At 45.4% G+C, this 18,914-nt stretch overlaps 1 protein-coding gene across 3 annotated transcripts in view; it reads left to right on the top strand.

Annotated features, from left to right (window-relative positions):
- Nucleotides 1-18,914, top strand: part of HTT (huntingtin) — a 143,724-nt gene that overhangs the window by 101,853 nt on the left and 22,957 nt on the right. For all 3 annotated transcript variants that reach the window (XM_041751539.1, XM_041751538.1, XM_041751540.1), the window contains 10 exons: nt 3,953-4,094; nt 5,611-5,790; nt 5,922-6,098; nt 6,594-6,670; nt 7,852-7,990; nt 8,986-9,108; nt 11,221-11,434; nt 11,822-11,967; nt 13,489-13,666; nt 14,595-14,690. In XM_041751539.1, the coding sequence (XP_041607473.1) occupies nt 3,953-4,094; nt 5,611-5,790; nt 5,922-6,098; nt 6,594-6,670; nt 7,852-7,990; nt 8,986-9,108; nt 11,221-11,434; nt 11,822-11,967; nt 13,489-13,666; nt 14,595-14,690 (1,472 nt within the window). The remainder of the gene's footprint in view (nt 1-3,952; nt 4,095-5,610; nt 5,791-5,921; nt 6,099-6,593; nt 6,671-7,851; nt 7,991-8,985; nt 9,109-11,220; nt 11,435-11,821; nt 11,968-13,488; nt 13,667-14,594; nt 14,691-18,914) is intronic.

Below are 18,914 nucleotides of genomic sequence, written 5' to 3'. Positions count from 1 at the left end.
GTGAAGAGTCATCTCCTCACCCAATCCCCTGAAGGGTGGTTCTTTCAGCATTTTTTTGTGAAAACATCCATGCTTTCTGTCTTGAGTTCCCATGGCACTTTTCTCAGAGTGCCGTGGGGCACGAATGTACGAACCTATTTGCAGACTCTTTTCACGGCCCCCGATTGGCCCCTCTGCCAGCCATCACGGCAGCACTGCCACCACTTGGTCACCTCAGCTGTCCTGCCAGTTCCCCCACTCTTGTACTTCTAGAATAGTTTTGGGTCCTATAGGTTCTTTGCATTTCCATGTTTATGTTAGAGAATCAGGGGGTAAGTAAGTATCTCCAGATGAGCCTGCTGCCATCTGACTGAGCTTGGAGCCAGTCTGGAGTTTGGGAAGAACTGGCATCCAGCGTCTGGTCCTTCAGTCCTAGAGCATGGTCTTGCTCCATGTATTTCAGTCTCACAGTGTTTCATGTGCAAGCATTACTTGTATTTTATATATTCGTCCCTAAGCATTTCATATTTTGGAATGCTCTTTTAAATGGTACTTGAGAAAGCGTTTCATTGCTATGGCATGCTGCTAGTTTATAGAAGTGTAGTTGGTTTTGTGTACCAACTGCACATCCTGAGACCCAGTCCAGCTCACATAGCAGCCCCAGGATGCTTTTGGGGCTCTGCAGGGTTTTCTGTGAACACAAGAATATCATCTACAGGTAAAGACTTTTCCCTTCTTCCTTTCCCAGCCTTATTCCTCTTGTTTCTCTTTTCTGCCTCAGGGCACTGGCCATCTGTACAGGGCTGATCTCCCTGTCTGTGTGTTTCTGTTGGGGTCCAGAAGTGTCATTTCCTTCATGACCCCTGTTCATTTGAGGTCCAGGGGGGTGGAAAAGATGGACTGCACCAGTTGATAGCATTTAAGACACAGAAACTACAGAGGTGTTATTAATTGCAGTGTTTCACTTAACTTTTTTTTTTTCTTTTAAGTTTATTTATGTCAGTAATCTCTGCACCCAACGTGGGGGTCGAACTCACAACCCCACGACCAAGACCTGCACACTCTCTTGACTGAGCCGGCTGGGCGCCCCTCACTTAACTTTTTAAACCAAAGAAGATAAAAGCTAATTTAGTCAGTGGACTTAAATGCTTGAAAATCTAAATAGCTCTGAGAGCCAGCTATTGTCAGAGGCTGCCATCGTCCCTCTTGCTTTGGGAAGCTTTGTAACTGGAGCTTCCACCAAGGCCACGGTGCTTCCAGCTGGCTGGGTGTGCAGGAAGACCAGTGAGTGAGTCCATTCCTCTGGTCTGCTATCCTTGATCTGTGCCTGTCTTTTTCTATACATGTTTGGCAAGACATGTGTGTGGTCTATATTTGGTGAGTGTGTGGCATTTGTGTTGCGTGGATCATGTGTGTGTGGTGTGTATGTGAGTGTTTGGCTCTTTTCATGTTAGTAGGAGTTAATCTCCTAAGTGTTCTCCATCAGCTCCAGGATGCCCCTATTGAGACTACCTGCTCCTATTCTGATGTTATGTCAGAAGCCTCTGGATCTGGGAATTGTATTCCCTGAATTACAATAACAAATGCTTAACCTAGTCAGTGTTTAAAATAAATGAGCCAAAAGTGGATATAGCCTGGGATTTGGCCGGTGTCCTCATTCAGCTGTTTGAAGGCATGCTGTGGCTGTTCATAAATCCAGGAGTTTATGAGTTTTCTTTATCCTACCTAATTCAGTTTCCCTTTTTATAACATCTTGTATTGTTCTCCTCTGTTATCCTGAATAAAATTAATGGATACTATAACCTAGTATGCCAAAATTTCATATAAGTATGTCACAATGGTATCATAAAGATAAAACTAAAGGAAATAGTGTAATATATTGTGATTCTTAAGTGCTTAATGTCCCCGCTGTGTTTAGGGGGAAATCACTCGCATACATGTCCAATAGCCCCAAGGGAGCAGAGCTTTTTTTTTTTTTTTTTTTGGGGGGGGGGAGCGGAGCTTAGACCTACTCAGACCTATGCTCTAACACACCCCAGCAGGATGTTGTAGACAATGAGTGTTTATTTCCAAAAGATAATAAAAATGAATTACTTAGAAGTATGGAATACAAAATACAAGCTATTTCGATTCATAGATTCAATGGGAGCCCTCCCCAGCCTGGTGCAGGCAGGCTCTCTGATGAGTCTTGGAAGCCGTACTCTGGCCGCATGGCCCCAGGAAGCACTTGCTGCTGCCACAGCAGGATCTGCTCTTGTCTGCTTCTTGGGGCTCTGTCTTCATAGGCTTTTGATTTATTTCCAGTCTGCCTGGCCTCTGGTGGCCTGTTACAGTCTTGCACATGCCGTGGCACTGGGGGTGTGGTGTGGCCACCCCTTAGTTCCAAGGCTTGTGTGTGCAGTCATGTGGAAGGTGAGGTGTTCATTCACCATTGGTACCTAGCAGCATCTGTTGTGAGGTCTTCGGGGCTTGCCTATTAAGCTGGGACTCCATTTGGATTAATGTTGGTTGACCTTCAAATCCTACTGCTAGGATTTGAATTGCAAACTCTGCCTCTTTTCCTGCAGAGGCTCCCCTACCTTTGTGAAATGCAAAGTCACCACTTGAAGAATAGTCACACTGGGGCTGGCAGAGGGTTAAAAAGAGATTATTTATTTATTTGAGAGACAGAGATAGTGATAGAGATAGCGAGAAAGAGTATGAGCAGGGAGCAGAGGAAGAAGCAGATTCCTCACTGAGGAAGGAGCCTGACATGGGAATGGATCCCAAGACCCTGGGATCATGACCTGAGCCCAAGGCAGACATTTAAGCAACTGAACCACCCAGGAGCCCCAAAGGTCCTCTTTCTGTATCAAATATTGTCAGGTGAACACCACTACAGTCGCGGTACAGGACAGCATCACCACTTCAGAAGGTTCCCTGTGTCTGCTGTGGCCACCCTCTGCCCCCCACTCTCCCAGCCACCGGTCTGTTGCTCCATCCCTTTGTTCAGCATAATGCCATATGGATGGAATCACATGATCTATAACCTTTTGAGTCTGGCCTCGTCGCTTAGCACAGGATATTTCAAGGTCATTTGTAGCATTGCATGACCAATGGTTTGTTCTTGGGGCTGGCGAGTAGTATTCCATTGTAGGGATAAGGACATCTGGCGCATCCATTCACAAGTTGAGAAAAGGGAAATTGCAGTTTGAACATTTTTAATCTGTGGACTATTTTATACCAGTTCTCTTATAAATCCTGAGGTGCTGTAGAAAAAGTTGATACATTTCAGAATATTCTTGTCCTTATGTGACCTCCGTCCCCACTAAGCCTTAGCAGAGATGCACAGGCTCTTTGTCACTGAGGGAAGAGTATTGTCCCAGACTCCAAATCGGGGGCAGTTCACAGGTGTGATGACACCTGTGTTTGAGGGCTGATGGCAGCATCAAGGGCTCCCCAGGGTGCAAGGGCTCCCCTTGCACTGAAGAGTAAAATAACCCACTCTGGTGGAGGAGTATTGCAGAAGTACTTTCAGATAAGGTTTGCGTGGCAGCACGTGGGCAGGTGAGAGTTGCAACATTTCACTAGTAATTGTTTAGTAAAATCTGACCTCGGAGGGGCTTTCTCTTGGCAGGCGGGCAGCGTTCATGCAGACCCACACGGGGAATCCCGCAAGCAATCTCTGTGTTTTCTGGTGCGCCTCGTGAGAGCCCTGGTACCTGAGTGCCAATTGGAGATGCAGCTTCACAGCAGGTTCCACTTTCAGTCGAGCACTTGACTGTTTTCTGTTCTCTTGACGTCCGGACACATTTTGCCATGGCTTAGAAGTAGGCAGCTGAGAGTGGGGGGTCACATTCAGGTCACTGGAGTACGGCAGGGTTTAGGGCCCCCACCTACCTCAGCACCGGAACTGCACCTAGTCACCTTCTGCTTTGAAGATGATCTTATGCTGTCCCAGAAACATTGTCAGCGTGTCTGTTTCTTCTTCCAGGAGACGCAGTCTGTCCAGTACCAAGTCACTCAGCCCCCAGATGTCTGGAGAAGAGGAGGATCCTGATGCAGCATGCAAGCTTGGGATGTGCAATAGAGAAATAGTACGAAGGGGAGCTCTCATTCTCTTCTGCGATTATGTCGTAAGTTAGGAAACATGAGTCCCCGTGGGGGCAAGGGGCTGGAGCACCCCAATGTGGGTAATGCTTTTACAGAGTGACCTCCTACTGCCCCTTGCCATCAGCACGGGACCTCAGCAAGTGTTCCGTCCTGCTCAGGCCGGTCACAGACATGGAGGTTTGACTGCAGAAGATTTCACTCAGCTGCCGCCTATTTGGCGAGCGTGACTTGGAGTGGGGTTCTGCTTTAAACGCTATTCACCATCTGTGCAGAGGGCATTGGTGTCCATTGTTACATTTTAAAATGGATTCTTATTGGAATGCCATTTTTAAAAAATAACTTTTGTAGAGTTTTTGACCATAAAACTAGCATCACGTGTTTAACATAGAAGCTTGACAAAAACCAATAAACAGAAGAAAATACAGTCTCCTTGGAATTGCATTACGCAGGAAATCTGTTGTGACATTTGGCTGGGATTTTGTATTTTTTTCTCTACCGATAACAGCATATGAGTTTCTTTGGCACAAATATGGCACCATGTTTATGCTGTTTTCATTCAGCAAAGCATGTGATGTTCTCAGTTGGAAAAGGAAGAGGGCTCCTTCACACAACTAGTTGTTACACAGATTTTTTGCTGCTGTTTTTATTGATATTTTTTTATTTGCATCTATTATATTGAAATAGTTTTTCTACCTTGTACTTTTAAGAAATAATTCATTATAATTGTATAATGTTATCTTTCGTGGAAAGGTAAGAAAAATATTAATTTTATAAATTAATACTGTCAAATTATCCCACATGGAAAATATTAATCAGTAATCAGATGTCAAAGAATTGATTTCATGTTACAATTTCTGTCTAGAAGTATTATGAATTAAGATTGAAAGCCAACACACACATATTCTAAGATGGATATTTATTTTCTTAGGAATCTTAAATCTCCCCTTTAATGTCCGTTTGATTAGTGGAATCTATTTCTATTTTGGATTCAGGAATTCTGTCAAAACTGTGACAGTTTCAGAGAGCCCATTTCCTCTGCTGACCTGTCAGGACTGGAGAACTGGGGAGCACTCTTGGGCGGCTAGACCAGAGCCTGGATGGAGCGAGGTCAGCCATGCATGGGACTGTCACCTGCTCCCTTGTGTCATGGCTCTGGTCCAGTCACCTGAGGGCAGGAGGTGCTGCCCCTTCCATTCTACTGCCCTGGGGTCACTGTCTTTGGCAGGTGTGCTGGGCCTTGCCCTGCTCCTCCTCTGGCCCATGGCCAGTGTCCCTCAGAGGTGCACCAGAGCATTGCATTCCCCTGGTGGGCAGTGTCTGATGTCCAGCAGCTTGCGCCACAGTGTAGGGGTGAGGGTGACGGAATCTGTGAAGTAAGTCCAACCCCGATGATTGTTGGTGGTCAAACACTAGATAGTTTCAGTGATGATTATAATTTGGAATTTGTTTTCCCATCCTCCTTCTTCTGGCCTTTTCTTTGGCATCCGTGTCTATTCTGTCCTTGTCTGCTTGCGAATGAGTCTGTCACTTTCTCCTCAGTGTCAAAACCTACACGATTCAGAGCACCTAACGTGGCTCATCGTGAATCATATCCAGGACCTGATCAATCTGTCCCATGAGCCTCCCGTGCAGGATTTTATTAGTGCTGTTCATCGGAACTCTGCTGCCAGTGGCCTTTTCATCCAGGCAATTCAGTCTCGTTGTGAAAATCTTTCCACCGTAAGTCTCCTTGATACCAATTGTGCCAGTCCGTTTTTTTCTCTGCCCTAAGAATGTACTATTGGAATTTTTAAACTGCCAATTTCCAATTGGCAAAATGTCCTTGTTGCCTTCTTTCTGTCCACTGCCAGCCTACCACTCTGAAGAAGACGCTTCAGTGCTTGGAAGGGATCCACTTCAGCCAGTCGGGTGCCGTGTTAACCCTATATGTGGACAAGCTTTTGTGCACTCCGTTCCGTGTGCTGGCTCGCATGGTCGACACTCTAGCCTGTCGCCGGGTGGAAATGCTTCTGGCTGCAAATTTACAGGTACTAGAAAAACAATGACACTGATTTTTTTTTTTTAAGATTTTATTTATTTGTCCATGAGAGACACAGAGAGAGAGGGAGGCAGAGACACAGGCAGAGGGAGAAGCAGGCTCCATGCAGAGAGCCCGATGGGGACTTGATCCCGGGTCTCCAGGATCAGGCCCTGGGCCGAAGGCAGGCACTAAACCCCTGAGCCACTCAGGGATCCCAATGACACTGATTTTTATTGAGAACTTAGCAGGACAGGCAAAACAGTTGCCTAGTTTTTTCCTCTACAGGCATATTCTTCATACACCACTGAGAGAAACGTGTATAAGATGTATAAGTTGTTCATTCTTTTGTGTGCCTGACACGAGCGCTTCTTGTACTTCCTTCCAGTCTGCCTTTGCTATAATACACTGTACATGTCATTTTTCCACTTTCCCAAGAGTATAGGGTTATTTTGATTCATTGCATGTTACCCACTTGCTGATCTGTTCCTCCTGTCTACTTCAGAGTGGCATGGCCCAGCTGCCAGTGGAGGAAGTGAGCAGAGTCCAGGAGTACCTGCAGCGTAGCGGGCTGGCCCAGAGGTAATGCGATGCCCGGGCTTCCTGGCTTCGGGAAATACAGGCTTAGATTTATTTATGAACTCTGGATGAGAGAAAGACATGCTTTGCATGTGAGTATGCTGTGGAAAGGCCCTCAGAGACTTTCTAAATTAAGCAGACTGGGATCTCACTTTATAAAGTGGTAACAGAGATTCGGCCTTCATTTCTTGGGCTGGTTGAGGGGTCATATGTATCCGGATGGTCTGTGTCCACCCACCTATGACAAGTAAAAATGGCAGTTACCACCTTGATCTGAGCAAAGTCAAAGCATATAACTTAGCTGCTAAGTAAGAGAGGGCAGTCTGAAAGATGTTACCTAATTCTTGGCATGCATCTCTTTCTGGTATTTGTCCCCTAATTCTGCCTCATAGTCCTTTAGAAATCTTCATCAGAAATCATGACATCTATTATCTATTTCCACAACTAAATAAATACTTTTTACCTTTAAATGTTACCTTTTCCCTCCACACGGAGGAAGACGTGTGTGTATGTGTGTACACGCACTTACATGTATGTGCACGTGAGAGAGCAAGGGAGAGAACAGAATAGGATTGCCATTGTGTAGCTCGTTGCTGGTGTCTTCATTTAGGAAGGCACCTAACCTGGTATGTAACACATGGTTTGGTTGATTTTTTCAGTTTGCTGAGCCCGGTTATGTTGTGATTTGCATTATGAAGTTGTTGCTCTCATAGAAGATGGTAGAAGGTCAAACTATTATTTTTCGACTCCAGAGTTAGTGTTTAGACCAGATGAAGAAGATTATAAATATCTTGTCCTAGATGAGGTGCTTGTTCTATGAAGTGAACATAAATTTGTATAAACTGTATTGTGTTGGGAGAATCAATGGGAGATTTTGTGCACTCAGATTTTAGAATAGATGATCTATTTTGTATTTGTAAAGAATGCTTTTATTAGCTATTAAACCACGTAATGCCTATTACGGTGTTTGAGTATTAATGAAATGTCTGCAAAACATTTGTGGCATATGAACTGTGGTTATTAAAAATAAGCTAGAGTCTGAATTTGCATTATGATTTGTCTGAGTGTTGTTGAGGCAGCTCTGAGGATAAAGTGTCAAACGCGTTGCATCTCGCTTTAAGAAGCCACTGTCGTTTCCTAACCTATGAGACTGTGCTCTAACCCCGCGTGTGATTGGATTCCAGACACCAAAGGCTCTACTCCCTGCTGGACAGGCTGCGTCTTGCCACTGCACCGGGCTCACGTGGCCCTTCACCTCCAGTTACCTCCCACCCGCTGGACGGGGATGGGCCCCTGGCACTAGAGATAGTGATTCCAGATAAAGTAAGTATTCAGCTTGAGTACATATGACACACAGGGCCCATTCCAGGCCCTAAATACTCTTTTACATCTTTGGCAAATCCAGAGTGTGCAGTGGGGCAGTAGGATGTCCTGGCACCTGGCACAGCCCCCAGGGCCTCTCAGCCTGCTGTTTGTTGCCAGCAGTGGTCAGGGTTCCATCACTGACAGGATGCCTAAGGCCCAGCCCAGGTCATTAGTAGGAATTATGGGGTGAGAAAGAAAATGCTGACTTGGGACACTCATGGCCTCAGGGAGAGGGATATCAGCGTGGTTCACGGGAGAGTCAGGAGAGGAGTGGCCATAGCCTCCATAGGCCATTGTGCATACCTGCTTGGCCTTTCTCCATCTCCTTAACCCCACTGACCTCCTGTGTGTTGAGCACACCACCCCAGGACCCTGGTAGACTGTCATCACCCTTGCTGCTCACATCTCAGAGCTGGGTACCAGTTGGGGCTGTAACAGATCCTTGGTACTCTGCTTTCCTGGAGGGAGGTCAATATAGATATGAACTTGGATTTTGAAAACCAATAGCCCAGGCACAGAATGGCAAGGTTCAGGTCTCTATTGCATTGGCCTTGGAGAGAGAAGAGCACTACAGACAGCCCAGTAGAAGATGTTAGCAGCAGAACCAGATGAGGGGTGGCCAGAGGGTGAAGGCACAGAGAGGAGGGCCTGCTGCCCTCATACTTGAGCTGAATTAGGAGGACACTCAGGTGTTCACCAGGTCAGGGAAAAGCAGAGGCTGTCTAGGTGGTGACAGCAAGTCAAAGACACAGCCTACAGAAAAGGCCTGTGGTTTGGTGAGCAGCCACATGGGTAGTTAGAATCCAGTTGCACTGAAGCTACATTCATAGTCCAGAGTGGGCCACAAGATGTGAAAGCGCAGGGCAGAGAAACAACACATGTTCAGTAGAGTTGAAGCCCCTTGAAAGCCATGCCAAATTTCACTGGGTTTCCCACTTTTTTCTTCTTCTCAGGACTGGTACCTACGTCTAGTCAAATCCCAGTGCTGGACTAGGTCAGATTCTGCGCTGCTGGAAGGGGCAGAACTGGTGAATCGGATTCCTCCCAGTGACATGAGTACATTCATGATGAACTCGGTACGGCAGAGAGCAGCAGGATGCTAGCAGGATGCTTGACTTGTTTTATCATCATGTGATCAACTTAGGACATGTGGCACTCACTTTTCTGCCTTAATGGCAGACTCTAATCCAGACAGGATGGAGCATGGGGGACTCTAGATGGGACAGGTTGTGGGGAAAGTCTAATCCAGACAGGGCAGGGAGTGGGGAGACTGATCCAGATGGGATGGAACATTATTTCAGCTACATTAGAATCCAGAAGGAGGTAAATTGTGTCTAATTCAACTTTTCATGCATTTGAAAAGAGGTTCTCTTAGATTGCAATCTGTTCTCATAACAGTCATGAGGAACAGTACTAAAATGGTGTCATGGTACATGATTTAACCAATTCTTATATTCTGGAAATTGATTTTTTTTTAAAGATTGTATTTATTTATTCATGACAGACACAGAGACAGAGAGAGGCAGAGACACAGGCAGAGGGAGAAGCAGGCTCCCTATAGGGAGCCTGATGTGGGACTCGATCCTGGATCTCCAGGTTGTGACCCAGGCTGAAGGTGGTGCTAAACCACTGAGCCACCCAGCTGCCCTGGAAATTGATTTTTAGTAAGACCCCTCCCCTTATTTTAGGTGGTGAGGTCCTCCTGGCCCCACTACTTATAGTGAGGTCCCTGTACCCCTACTCCATATGGTATGGCCCTCCTCACTCCATGACTTGTAGTTAGGCCTTCCCCACCCTCTCACTAGATGTCATGAGGTCCCCATCCGCCCCGTTGAAGTTGTGTAGGCAGGCAGGCAGAGCTGGCCCAGTGAGGCCCTTGCAAAGCACCGAGTCCCTGTCCTCAGCTCCTAGGCAGGTCCTGTGAGGAGTGGAGTCCCCGCCTCCCATAGCAGCCACAGCTATAGTAGGTTCCTTCCCAGACATCCTGGGACGAGCAGCTAATTAAACCTTCAGGTGTTTTAGTGCTGCCTCAATATGTATCAAGTGAATGAGGAGCAGCAGAGGTCTGGGGGATGACAGGGTGACTGCAAGAAGGGTGGGGGGCAGCTAAGGGTGGGCCAAGTATGGATAAAGAGACTCAGGGTGGAATCCACACAGCGGTATGTGCCTAAGCACCAATTCTTCAGTAGTTTGACAGTAAGAGCTATACTGAAAAAACAGAATTGGCTCACAATCAGTTTGCTGAAGCCATTTTAAGCTCCATTTGGTGAAAGCTGATTTGCTGAATGATAAATTTGCTTAAAGATCTATTTATTGGGGGCAGCCCAGGTGGCTCAGCGGTTTAGCGCTGCCTTCAGCCCAGGGCGTGATCCTGGAGACCGGGGATCGAGTCCCACGTCGGGCTCCCTGCATGGAGCCTCCTTCTCCCTCTACCTGTATCTCTGCCTCTCTGTGTGCCCTTCATGAATGAATAAATAAAGTTAAATAAAATAAAAAATTAAAAAAATATATCTTTATTGAATTTTCCAAATTCAGTAATTGAACTTTTAATAGCTTTGAAGGTTCTGGCTGTAGCAGAAAGGTTCAGTTTTGGTCACTGATGATGACCTATGCTTTTCTGAATGTTACCTAATCAAGATGAATATTCTGCCTGAAAATTGGCCCCCCAAAATCCTTAACATCTAAACCATCTAAAAAAATGGTTTTTAGAAGTTGGCAAAACACAAGTTGATACAGTATCAAAGAAATGGCTGTATTTCAACCACGGTTGTGGCTCCTTGGATTTATTTCAGCTGCGTTTGAACATAACTTGTCAAACTTTGTGAATGTTTGGTGTTTCACTGGATTTCTTAGGTGCCGTGTCAGCTTCATTTTGTATTTTTATCAATTAAAAATTACATGTTGAATTTATTTCAAACAAATTTGAAAAAAAAAAAAAACAAATTTGAAAGCATAAAGAAATTTAAAATCTTTCCTTAATATTAAAGTACCCCCCAAGAAACCAGAAGTGTGCTTCAAGTAGCATATGGTATTTATTACAGGAAACAGAATATTCTTTAAAATACTTTGTTATGGTATACTCCTTTGTGCTTTCTCAGAAATGTTTGCATTATCCCTTCTTCAGTTGTGTTTTTCTTGCCTGGTTGAAAGTGTGTAATAGTTGTTGAACCTTTAACATCCTGATTCAGGAATTCAACTTAAGTCTGTTGGCTCCATGCCTGGGCCTGGGCATGCGCGAAATCTCCGGAGGCCAGAGGAGTCCCCTTTTTGAAACAGCTCGCCTGGTGACACTGGACCGCGTGACCAGCCTGGTCCAGCAGCTCCCTGCTGTCCATCATGTGTTCCAGCCATTCCTGCCTATGGAGCCCACTGCCTACTGGAGCAAGTTGAACGATCTATTTGGTATTTAAAATAAAAACTTCTTTTATTTTTAAAAAATGCTGCAGAGGCAATATTGTGCTTTGCACTGAGTAAAGATGAGCAGTAAATGCTGTTGATCTAATAAACAGAAAGCATATGCGGAGGTGGCTGAGAGGCAGTGCCGGGGACCCTAGCTCTGGATGTCTTTTGGCATGTTTGCCCCTTTGCCGTTCCCCAGCCTAACCCCAGAGGAACCCTGGAATAGACCTCAGAAGAAGGTGCATTCTGAGTCACACACAGTTGGGTGTGTGTGTACAAATATATTTCTGAGCTGAAGGTGCCTTCAGATTCTCAGAGAATGGCCTGACTGCCTTTCCTAAGTCATGAACCCTTGCTAGAGTTGCATTCACCCCCAGTCTTGTGTTCTAGGGGATGCCGTGTTGTATCGGTCCTTGACCACTCTGGCCCGGGCCCTAGCCCAATACCTGCTGGTGTTCTCCAAACTGCCCAGCCATTTGCACCTACCTCCTGAGAAGGAGAGGGACACTGTGAAGTTTGTGGTCATGACCCTTGAGGTAAGAGGCAGCTCGGGAAGTTGGTGTTTCTGTGCTGAAGGACTGTCACTAGAAAAATAAGAAGGCAGTTTCATCTGAAACCCAGGAGCTGTGTGGTCCGACAGGGTCCTCTACTCCCAGGGACAAGAACTATAGGTGGTCAAGTTCCACATCTGTCCTTAACTTTCCTGTGCACACTCACACCCCTGACTGTGTGGGTTTCTCACAGGTGCCTTATGACATTGACTGCATAGCACTTCCTGTCCCCACTTTAGAGCAGGCTCTGGAGAGCCAGGCTTGGGACCAGGGCTCCCACCCACAGTGTTTCCCCTCTGTGTGTGTCTAGGGCGAGGGCACAGGTCTCAGAGAAGGGTCTGGTAGGGAGAAGCAAGGATGATTGGAGGGATGAGCAGAAACCTTTTAGGGATCTCCCAAATAGTGTAGGGAGTTATGTGCTTATGTGTGGATCTCTTTCCTTGATTCTAAGATGCCTTTGATCTCAGGACAAACATCCATTAAATATCTTTTTTTCCAGGGAAAAGGAAGCACTGCTAATGTAGTGTGGATCCTAATTTTAGATAACTAAAAATAACCCAGGAAAATTATTGTTTTAAGTTGAGTAACAAACCTAGATGTTTCAGCCATAAGAAATTAAACCCTGTGTTAACACTTATAATCACCCCCAAAATGTGTGCATATCGTGCATTCTTCACCTTTCCATACAGCTTTGGCAGAGTCTAGCCTGCATCCTTGCAGCCAGAGAGCCTAAGCTGTGTTTGTCAGCCTAAGCAGGACATGGCTGTCTCAGCATCAGCTCCACCTGCCACTTCATAGGTGTCAGGAGGGCAGTCGTTCATGAAGTGATGAATAAAAACACCTGCTTGGAGCTGGGCCAAGTCAGACATCTCAGTGTGGTGGTGAGCAGGCTAGCAGGCAAACATACAGTGACAGTACATAGTCATGACTGTCAGCAGCAGTCCCGTGATTGCCATGTGCAGGGCAAAATGCTTCTATGCATCCTTTTATTCAGATCTTCCTATAATTCTGCAAGATGGACTCTGTTATTCCCATTTTACAGATGAGGAAAGCAGGGCTTAGCGAGGTTTGGTGGCTTGTCCAGGTTTCACCCACTAAGAAATAACCCATTGGCATTTGAACCCAATCCTGGCCATCTCCAGGACCCATGCTCTTAGATTCAGCCTCTATGACCAAGGCAGAGCCTGCCTGCACCCTGAGAGCCCTGAGGAGGAGCCTAGCCTAGAGACTCATGTGGCAGGGAAGGATTTCTAGAGGAGCCCACAGAGCTGAAGGAAGGAGGAACAGTGAAATCAGGGTGGCCATTCTGGCAGAGAGGCAAGCCCCAGGCAGTTTTGGGAGCAGTTGGTCAAGCTTGGAATATAAGGGAGTAGGCAACAGGGTCTCATCCCTCTGGAAGCATAGTCAGGACCCACCAGCCTCTCACTGTTGGGACAGTTCCCTGGCAGCCTGGAGATAGGAAGGAAGTGGGTCTTATCCTTCTGTAATGCTGACCCTCCCCTTTAGGCCCTGGCATGGCATTTGATCCATGAGCAGATCCCACTGAGTCTGGACCTTCAGGCAGGCCTCGACTGCTGTTGCCTGGCTCTGCAGCTGCCCAGCCTCTGGAGTGTGCTCTCCTCCCCAGAGATGGTGACCCACGCCTGCTCTCTCATTCACTGTGTCCGCTTCATCCTAGAAGCCGGTGAGTCTTTGACCACAACAGGTTTCTCTCCTCTGTCACGGGATCAGTAGTCAGCTCTGCAGATCTAGTCACGGACGTTTATTTTGTGTCACCTGTTTTCCAGGTGCCAAGCAAGGAATTGGGGGTTACTTGGTGGATAAAATATGGGCTTTGTGTTCATCTCCAGTGGCTTGGATTCTACACTAGAATTGGACTTGAATTTGCTTTTGTAGTCATTTTGTTTAGATTTTGGCATTCTAACTTTCATAAAAAATACTCCTAATTTTATGTCCCTTTGATCTCTGGTCCTACTTGACTGTTTCATGCTTTTAGTCCCAAATGACCATAAGATTTAATAAGATTACATTAAAAAGATTGTTTTCTGTTATAGTCAAAATGCTTGTTTCTATAATGCATTGTAATATTAATGTATTATAAAATAAAAGTGACATTCTTTTCAAGGGACAGTGTCCTTAACAAGGGTCATTAGCCAGAGTTTCTCAAAAATTAGACATTTATAGTTTACATGTTAGAGGGTGTTTTGAAGTTTCATTGTTTAAATTGTTTTCATCTGTGCATTTGTAGTCAGCTTGAAAACGGAGATCTGGGGAGTAATTTTTCAAAGCCAGACTTCTTGGGGAATGGCAGTGATGCTTTTAGCAGTAATGAATCACGAGCTGTCTGATAAAAACCTTGAGGACAAGAGGTGCCAAACAGCAGGCAGTGGACAGATGTAGAAATCTCAGCATAGACGTCTAGTCTCATGCGCTTCAGACAAGCCTGGAGACCTGTCCCTGAGTCTGGTACTGTCTAAACTTGACTCCAGGAAATCCAGAGCTCCTCTGGCTGAATCTGTCTCCTTGAAATGTTATAAGGCTCCATAAATGTGAGACTTTGAATAAAAAGGAATGGTAAAAGTGTTTGGAAATTGTTCTATTGTGACTTCCAGTCGTGGTGCAGCCTGGGGACCAGCTGCTTAGCCCAGAAAGGAGGGTGAACATGCCAAAGGCCGCCAGAGTGGACGAAGTAGATCCAAACACACAAAGTAAGTCTCGAGCCGTTCTTTTTTTACCCAGTGTTTTTGAGGGCTTGAAATTCATGAAGAGACTTTTAAAGGGGTAAGTGTAGACACCTGAAAGCTTACTTAATGCAGCTGCATCCTGTTGATTATCTTTAGATTTGGGGGCAGTTTGAGCACAGCACCTCACCTGTGCTCTTTCCCCTGCTAACACACTGGCTCTAGTCATACAGCTTTCTTTGGTCCCTCCAAACTGGGCTGGGGTGTCACTCCCAGGCAGCCCTCCTGATGCCCCCCTTTCATAGCTGCTCCTCTGCCATCACCGCACTCCCTGGGCAGGGACTGCCTTCCCTCCGTGTGCCCACTTTCGTAAATGCTCTAGAATGTTTACCGGGTGACAAACAAATACGTGGAAATACCCATGTGACCGTCAAGCGACCTGAGTGTCTGTTTTGACCGTCTCTGGGGGTGGATGTTTAAATGAAAGTTACTGCTCTTCCTACAGAAAAAGCATCCACATCCTATCCATCGGAACTTCTTCTAGAATTAGACGTGTGCCATAGCTGTGCACGTTCTTTGTCCTGAGGCAGGTCGGGAGGAAAGCACTTGGCTGAGTGACTGCTTGTCACTGGGGGGCATCTGGGTGTCCTCAGCCAGAAGGTGTGGCTGGAGTGCCACCTGCAGCCCATCCACAAGATGGGAAGCACATGCCCACCTGGCGGTTCTTCAATGCCTTTTTTATGGAATGCTCTGGAATACCAGAGTCTTAGCCATGCTCTGGTGGCTTCAGAAGCCATCCTCTTTCAGAGCAAGTACATACATGCTTTGTCATTTGCCAGCATTTGTACAGACCAGGTAAGGATGACATTTTCCTGTCATTCATCTTCAGCAGGTGATTTCTCTTCCTGTGTCACCTGTGTGTAACCCTCAGACACAGTGTCCTTCGGTACACACAGCCTAGCTCCTTGAAACTCTGTGGTCTGTCAACCCTTAGTTCACGCGTTCATGGTTTCTTGTTGATCCGTGAGGGAGACACACGCTCACCTCCCTGCTTGGCCACGTTCTAGCTGAGTGGCCATGGTGAGTTCTCATCAGTGCTTCAGGGAAGGTACAGGTGGCACTAGCCTTGGATTGGTAGAAGGATTAAGTAAATTCATCCATGGATAGCACCCAGAACAAGTGCCAGTCTTGTTATAAGTGCTCAGCAAATATCACCATAATTTTCTCATAACTTAAATTTCTATCCATCTGAAAATAGTTCAGGCCTTTCAGGGGGTCGAGTCAGAGCAGACAGGCTCACAGGCTGGAGCCTATTTAGATCACGTTGATTATGCTTATTCCCCACGGCCCAGTTTAGGCTGGTTTGTTTAATCCTGGCCAGAGGAAGAAGCTAGCTCTTTTTATCACCTTGATAGGGTGAAACCTCTTAAAGATTGCCCATTAGGGGCTCCTGGCTGGCTCAGTTGGGAGAGCATGCAACTCTTGATCTTGGCATTGTGAGTTTGAGTCCTGGGCACCGAATTTACTTAAAAAAAGTATTAGTAGGGGATCCCTGGGTGGCTCAGTGGTTTAGCGCCTGCCTTTGGCCCAGGGGCCCAGAGTTCCGGGATCGAGTCCCACATCTGGCTCCCGGCATGGAGCCTGCTTCTCCCTCTGCCTGTGTCTCTACCTCTCTCCCTCTCTCTCTATGTCTATCATGAATAAATGAATAAAATCTTTTTTTAATAATAAATTTATTTTTTATTGGTGTTCAATTTGCCAACATACAGAATAACACCCAGTGCTCATCCCGTCAAGTGCCCCCACCTCAGTGCCCGCCAACTAGTCACCCCCACCCCCCGCCCTCCTCCCTTTCCACCACCCCTAGTTTGTTTCCCAGAGTTAGGAGTCTTCATGTTCTGTCTCCCTTTCTGATATTTCCTACCCATTTTTTCTCCCTTCCCGTCTATTCCCTTTCACTATTATTTATATTCCCCAAATGAATGAGACCATATAATATTTGTCCTTCTCTGATTCACTTATTTCACTCAGCATAATACCCTCCAGTTCTATCCACGTCAAAGCAAATGGTGGGTATTTGTCATTTCTAATGGCTGAGTAATTTCCATTGTATACATAAACCACATCTTCTTTATCCATTCATCTTTCGATGGACACCGAGGCTCCTTCCACAGTGTGGCTATTGTGGACATTGCTGCTAGAAACATCGGGGTGCAGGTGTCCCGGCGTTTCATTGCATCTGTATCTTTGGGGTAAATCCCCAGCAGTGCAATTGCTGAGTTGTAGGGCAGATCTATTTTTAACTCTTTGAGGAACCTCCACACAGTTTTCCAGAGTGGCTGCACCAGTTCACATTCCCACCAACAGTGCAAGAGGGTTCCCTTTTCTCCGCATCCTCTCCAACATTTGTGATTTCCTGCCTTGTTAATTTTCCCCATCCTCACTGGTGTGAGGTGGCATCTCATTGTGGTTTTAATTTGTATTTCCCTGATGGCAAGTGATGCAGAGCATTTTCTCATGTGCATGTTGGCCATGTCTATGTCTTCCTCTGTGAGATTTCTGTTCATGTCTTTTGCCCATTTCATGAATGGATTGTTTGTTTCTTTGGTGTTGAGTTTAAGAAGTTCTTTATAGATCTTGGAAACTAGCCCTTTATTTGATATGTCATTTGCAAATATCTTCTCCCATTCTGTAGGTTGTCTTTTAGTTTTGTTGACTGTATCCTTTGCTGTACAAAAGCTTCTTATCTTGATGAAGTCCCAATAGTTCATTTTTGTTTTTGTTTCTTTTGCCTTCGTGGATGTATCTTGCAAGAAGTTACTATGGCCGAGTTCAAAAAGGGTGTTGCCTGTGTTCTCCTCTAGGATTTTGATGGAATCTTGTCTCACATTTAGATCTTTCATCCATTTTGAGTTTATCTTTGTGTATGGTGAAAGAGAGTGGTCTAGTTTCATTCTTCTGCATGTGGATGTCCAATTCTCCCAGCATCATTTACTGAAGAGACTGTCTTTCTTCCAGTGGTTAGTCTTTCCTCCTTTATCGAATATTAGTTGACCATAAAGTTCAGGGTCCACTTCTGGGTTCTCTGTTCTGTTCCATTGATCTATGTGCCTGTTTTTGTGCTAGTACCACACTGTCTTGATGACCACAGCTTTGTAATACAACCTGAAATCTGGCATTGTGATGCCCCCAGCTATGGTTTTCTTTTTTAAAATTCCCCTGGCTATTTGGGGTCTTTTCTGATTCCACACAAATCTTAAAATAATTTGTTCTCTCTGAAGAGTTCAACAAAACCAGGAGTTGATTCTTTGAAAGAATTAATAAGATAGATAAACCATTAGCCAGCCTTATTAAAAAGAAGAGAGAGAAGACTCAAATTAATAAAATCATGAATTAGAAAGGAGAGATCACTACCAACACCAAGGAAACACAAACGATTTTAAAAACATATTAGGCAATCTAGAAGAAATGGACACATTTCTGGAAAGCCACAAACTACCAAAACTGGAACAAGAAGAAATAGAAAACCTGAACAGGCCAATAACCAGGGAGGAAATTGAAGCAGTCATCAAAAACCTCCCAAGACACAAAAGTCCAGGGCCAGATGGCTTCCCTGGGGAACTCTATCAAACGTTTAAAGAAGAAACCATACCTATTCTACTAAAGCTGTTTGGAAAGATAGAAAGAGATGGAGTACTTCCAAATTCGTTCTATGAGGCCAGCATCACCTTAATTCCAAAACCAAAGACCCCACCAAAAAGGAGAATTATAGACCAATATCCCTGATGAACATGGATGCAAAAATTCTCAACAAGATACTAGCCAATAGGATCCAACAGTACATTAAGAAAATTATTTACCATGACCAAGTAGGATCTATTCCTGGGACACAAGGCTGGTTCAACACTCGTAAAACCATCAATGTGATTCATCATATCAGCAAGAGAAAAACCAAGAACCATATGATCCTCTCATTAGATGCAGAGAAAGCATCCATTCCTGATCAAAACTCTTCAGAGTATAGGGATAGAGGGAACATTCCTCAACATCTTAAAAGCCATCTACGAAAAACCCACAACAAATATAATTCTCAATAGGGAAGCACTGGGAGCCTTTCCCCTAAGATCAGGAAGAAGACAGGGATGTCCACTCTCACCACTGCTATTCAACATAGTACTAGAAGTCCTAGCCTCAGCAGTCAGACAACAAAAAGACATTAAAGGCATTCGAATTGGCAAAGAAGAAGTCAAA

The sequence above is a fragment of the Vulpes lagopus genome, chromosome 4, assembly GCF_018345385.1.
Source record: "Vulpes lagopus strain Blue_001 chromosome 4, ASM1834538v1, whole genome shotgun sequence".
In the NCBI taxonomy this organism is placed as follows: domain Eukaryota; kingdom Metazoa; phylum Chordata; class Mammalia; order Carnivora; family Canidae; genus Vulpes; species Vulpes lagopus.
Note: the sequence above shows the minus strand (reverse complement) of the source record. Positions and strands in the feature narration are given on the sequence as shown.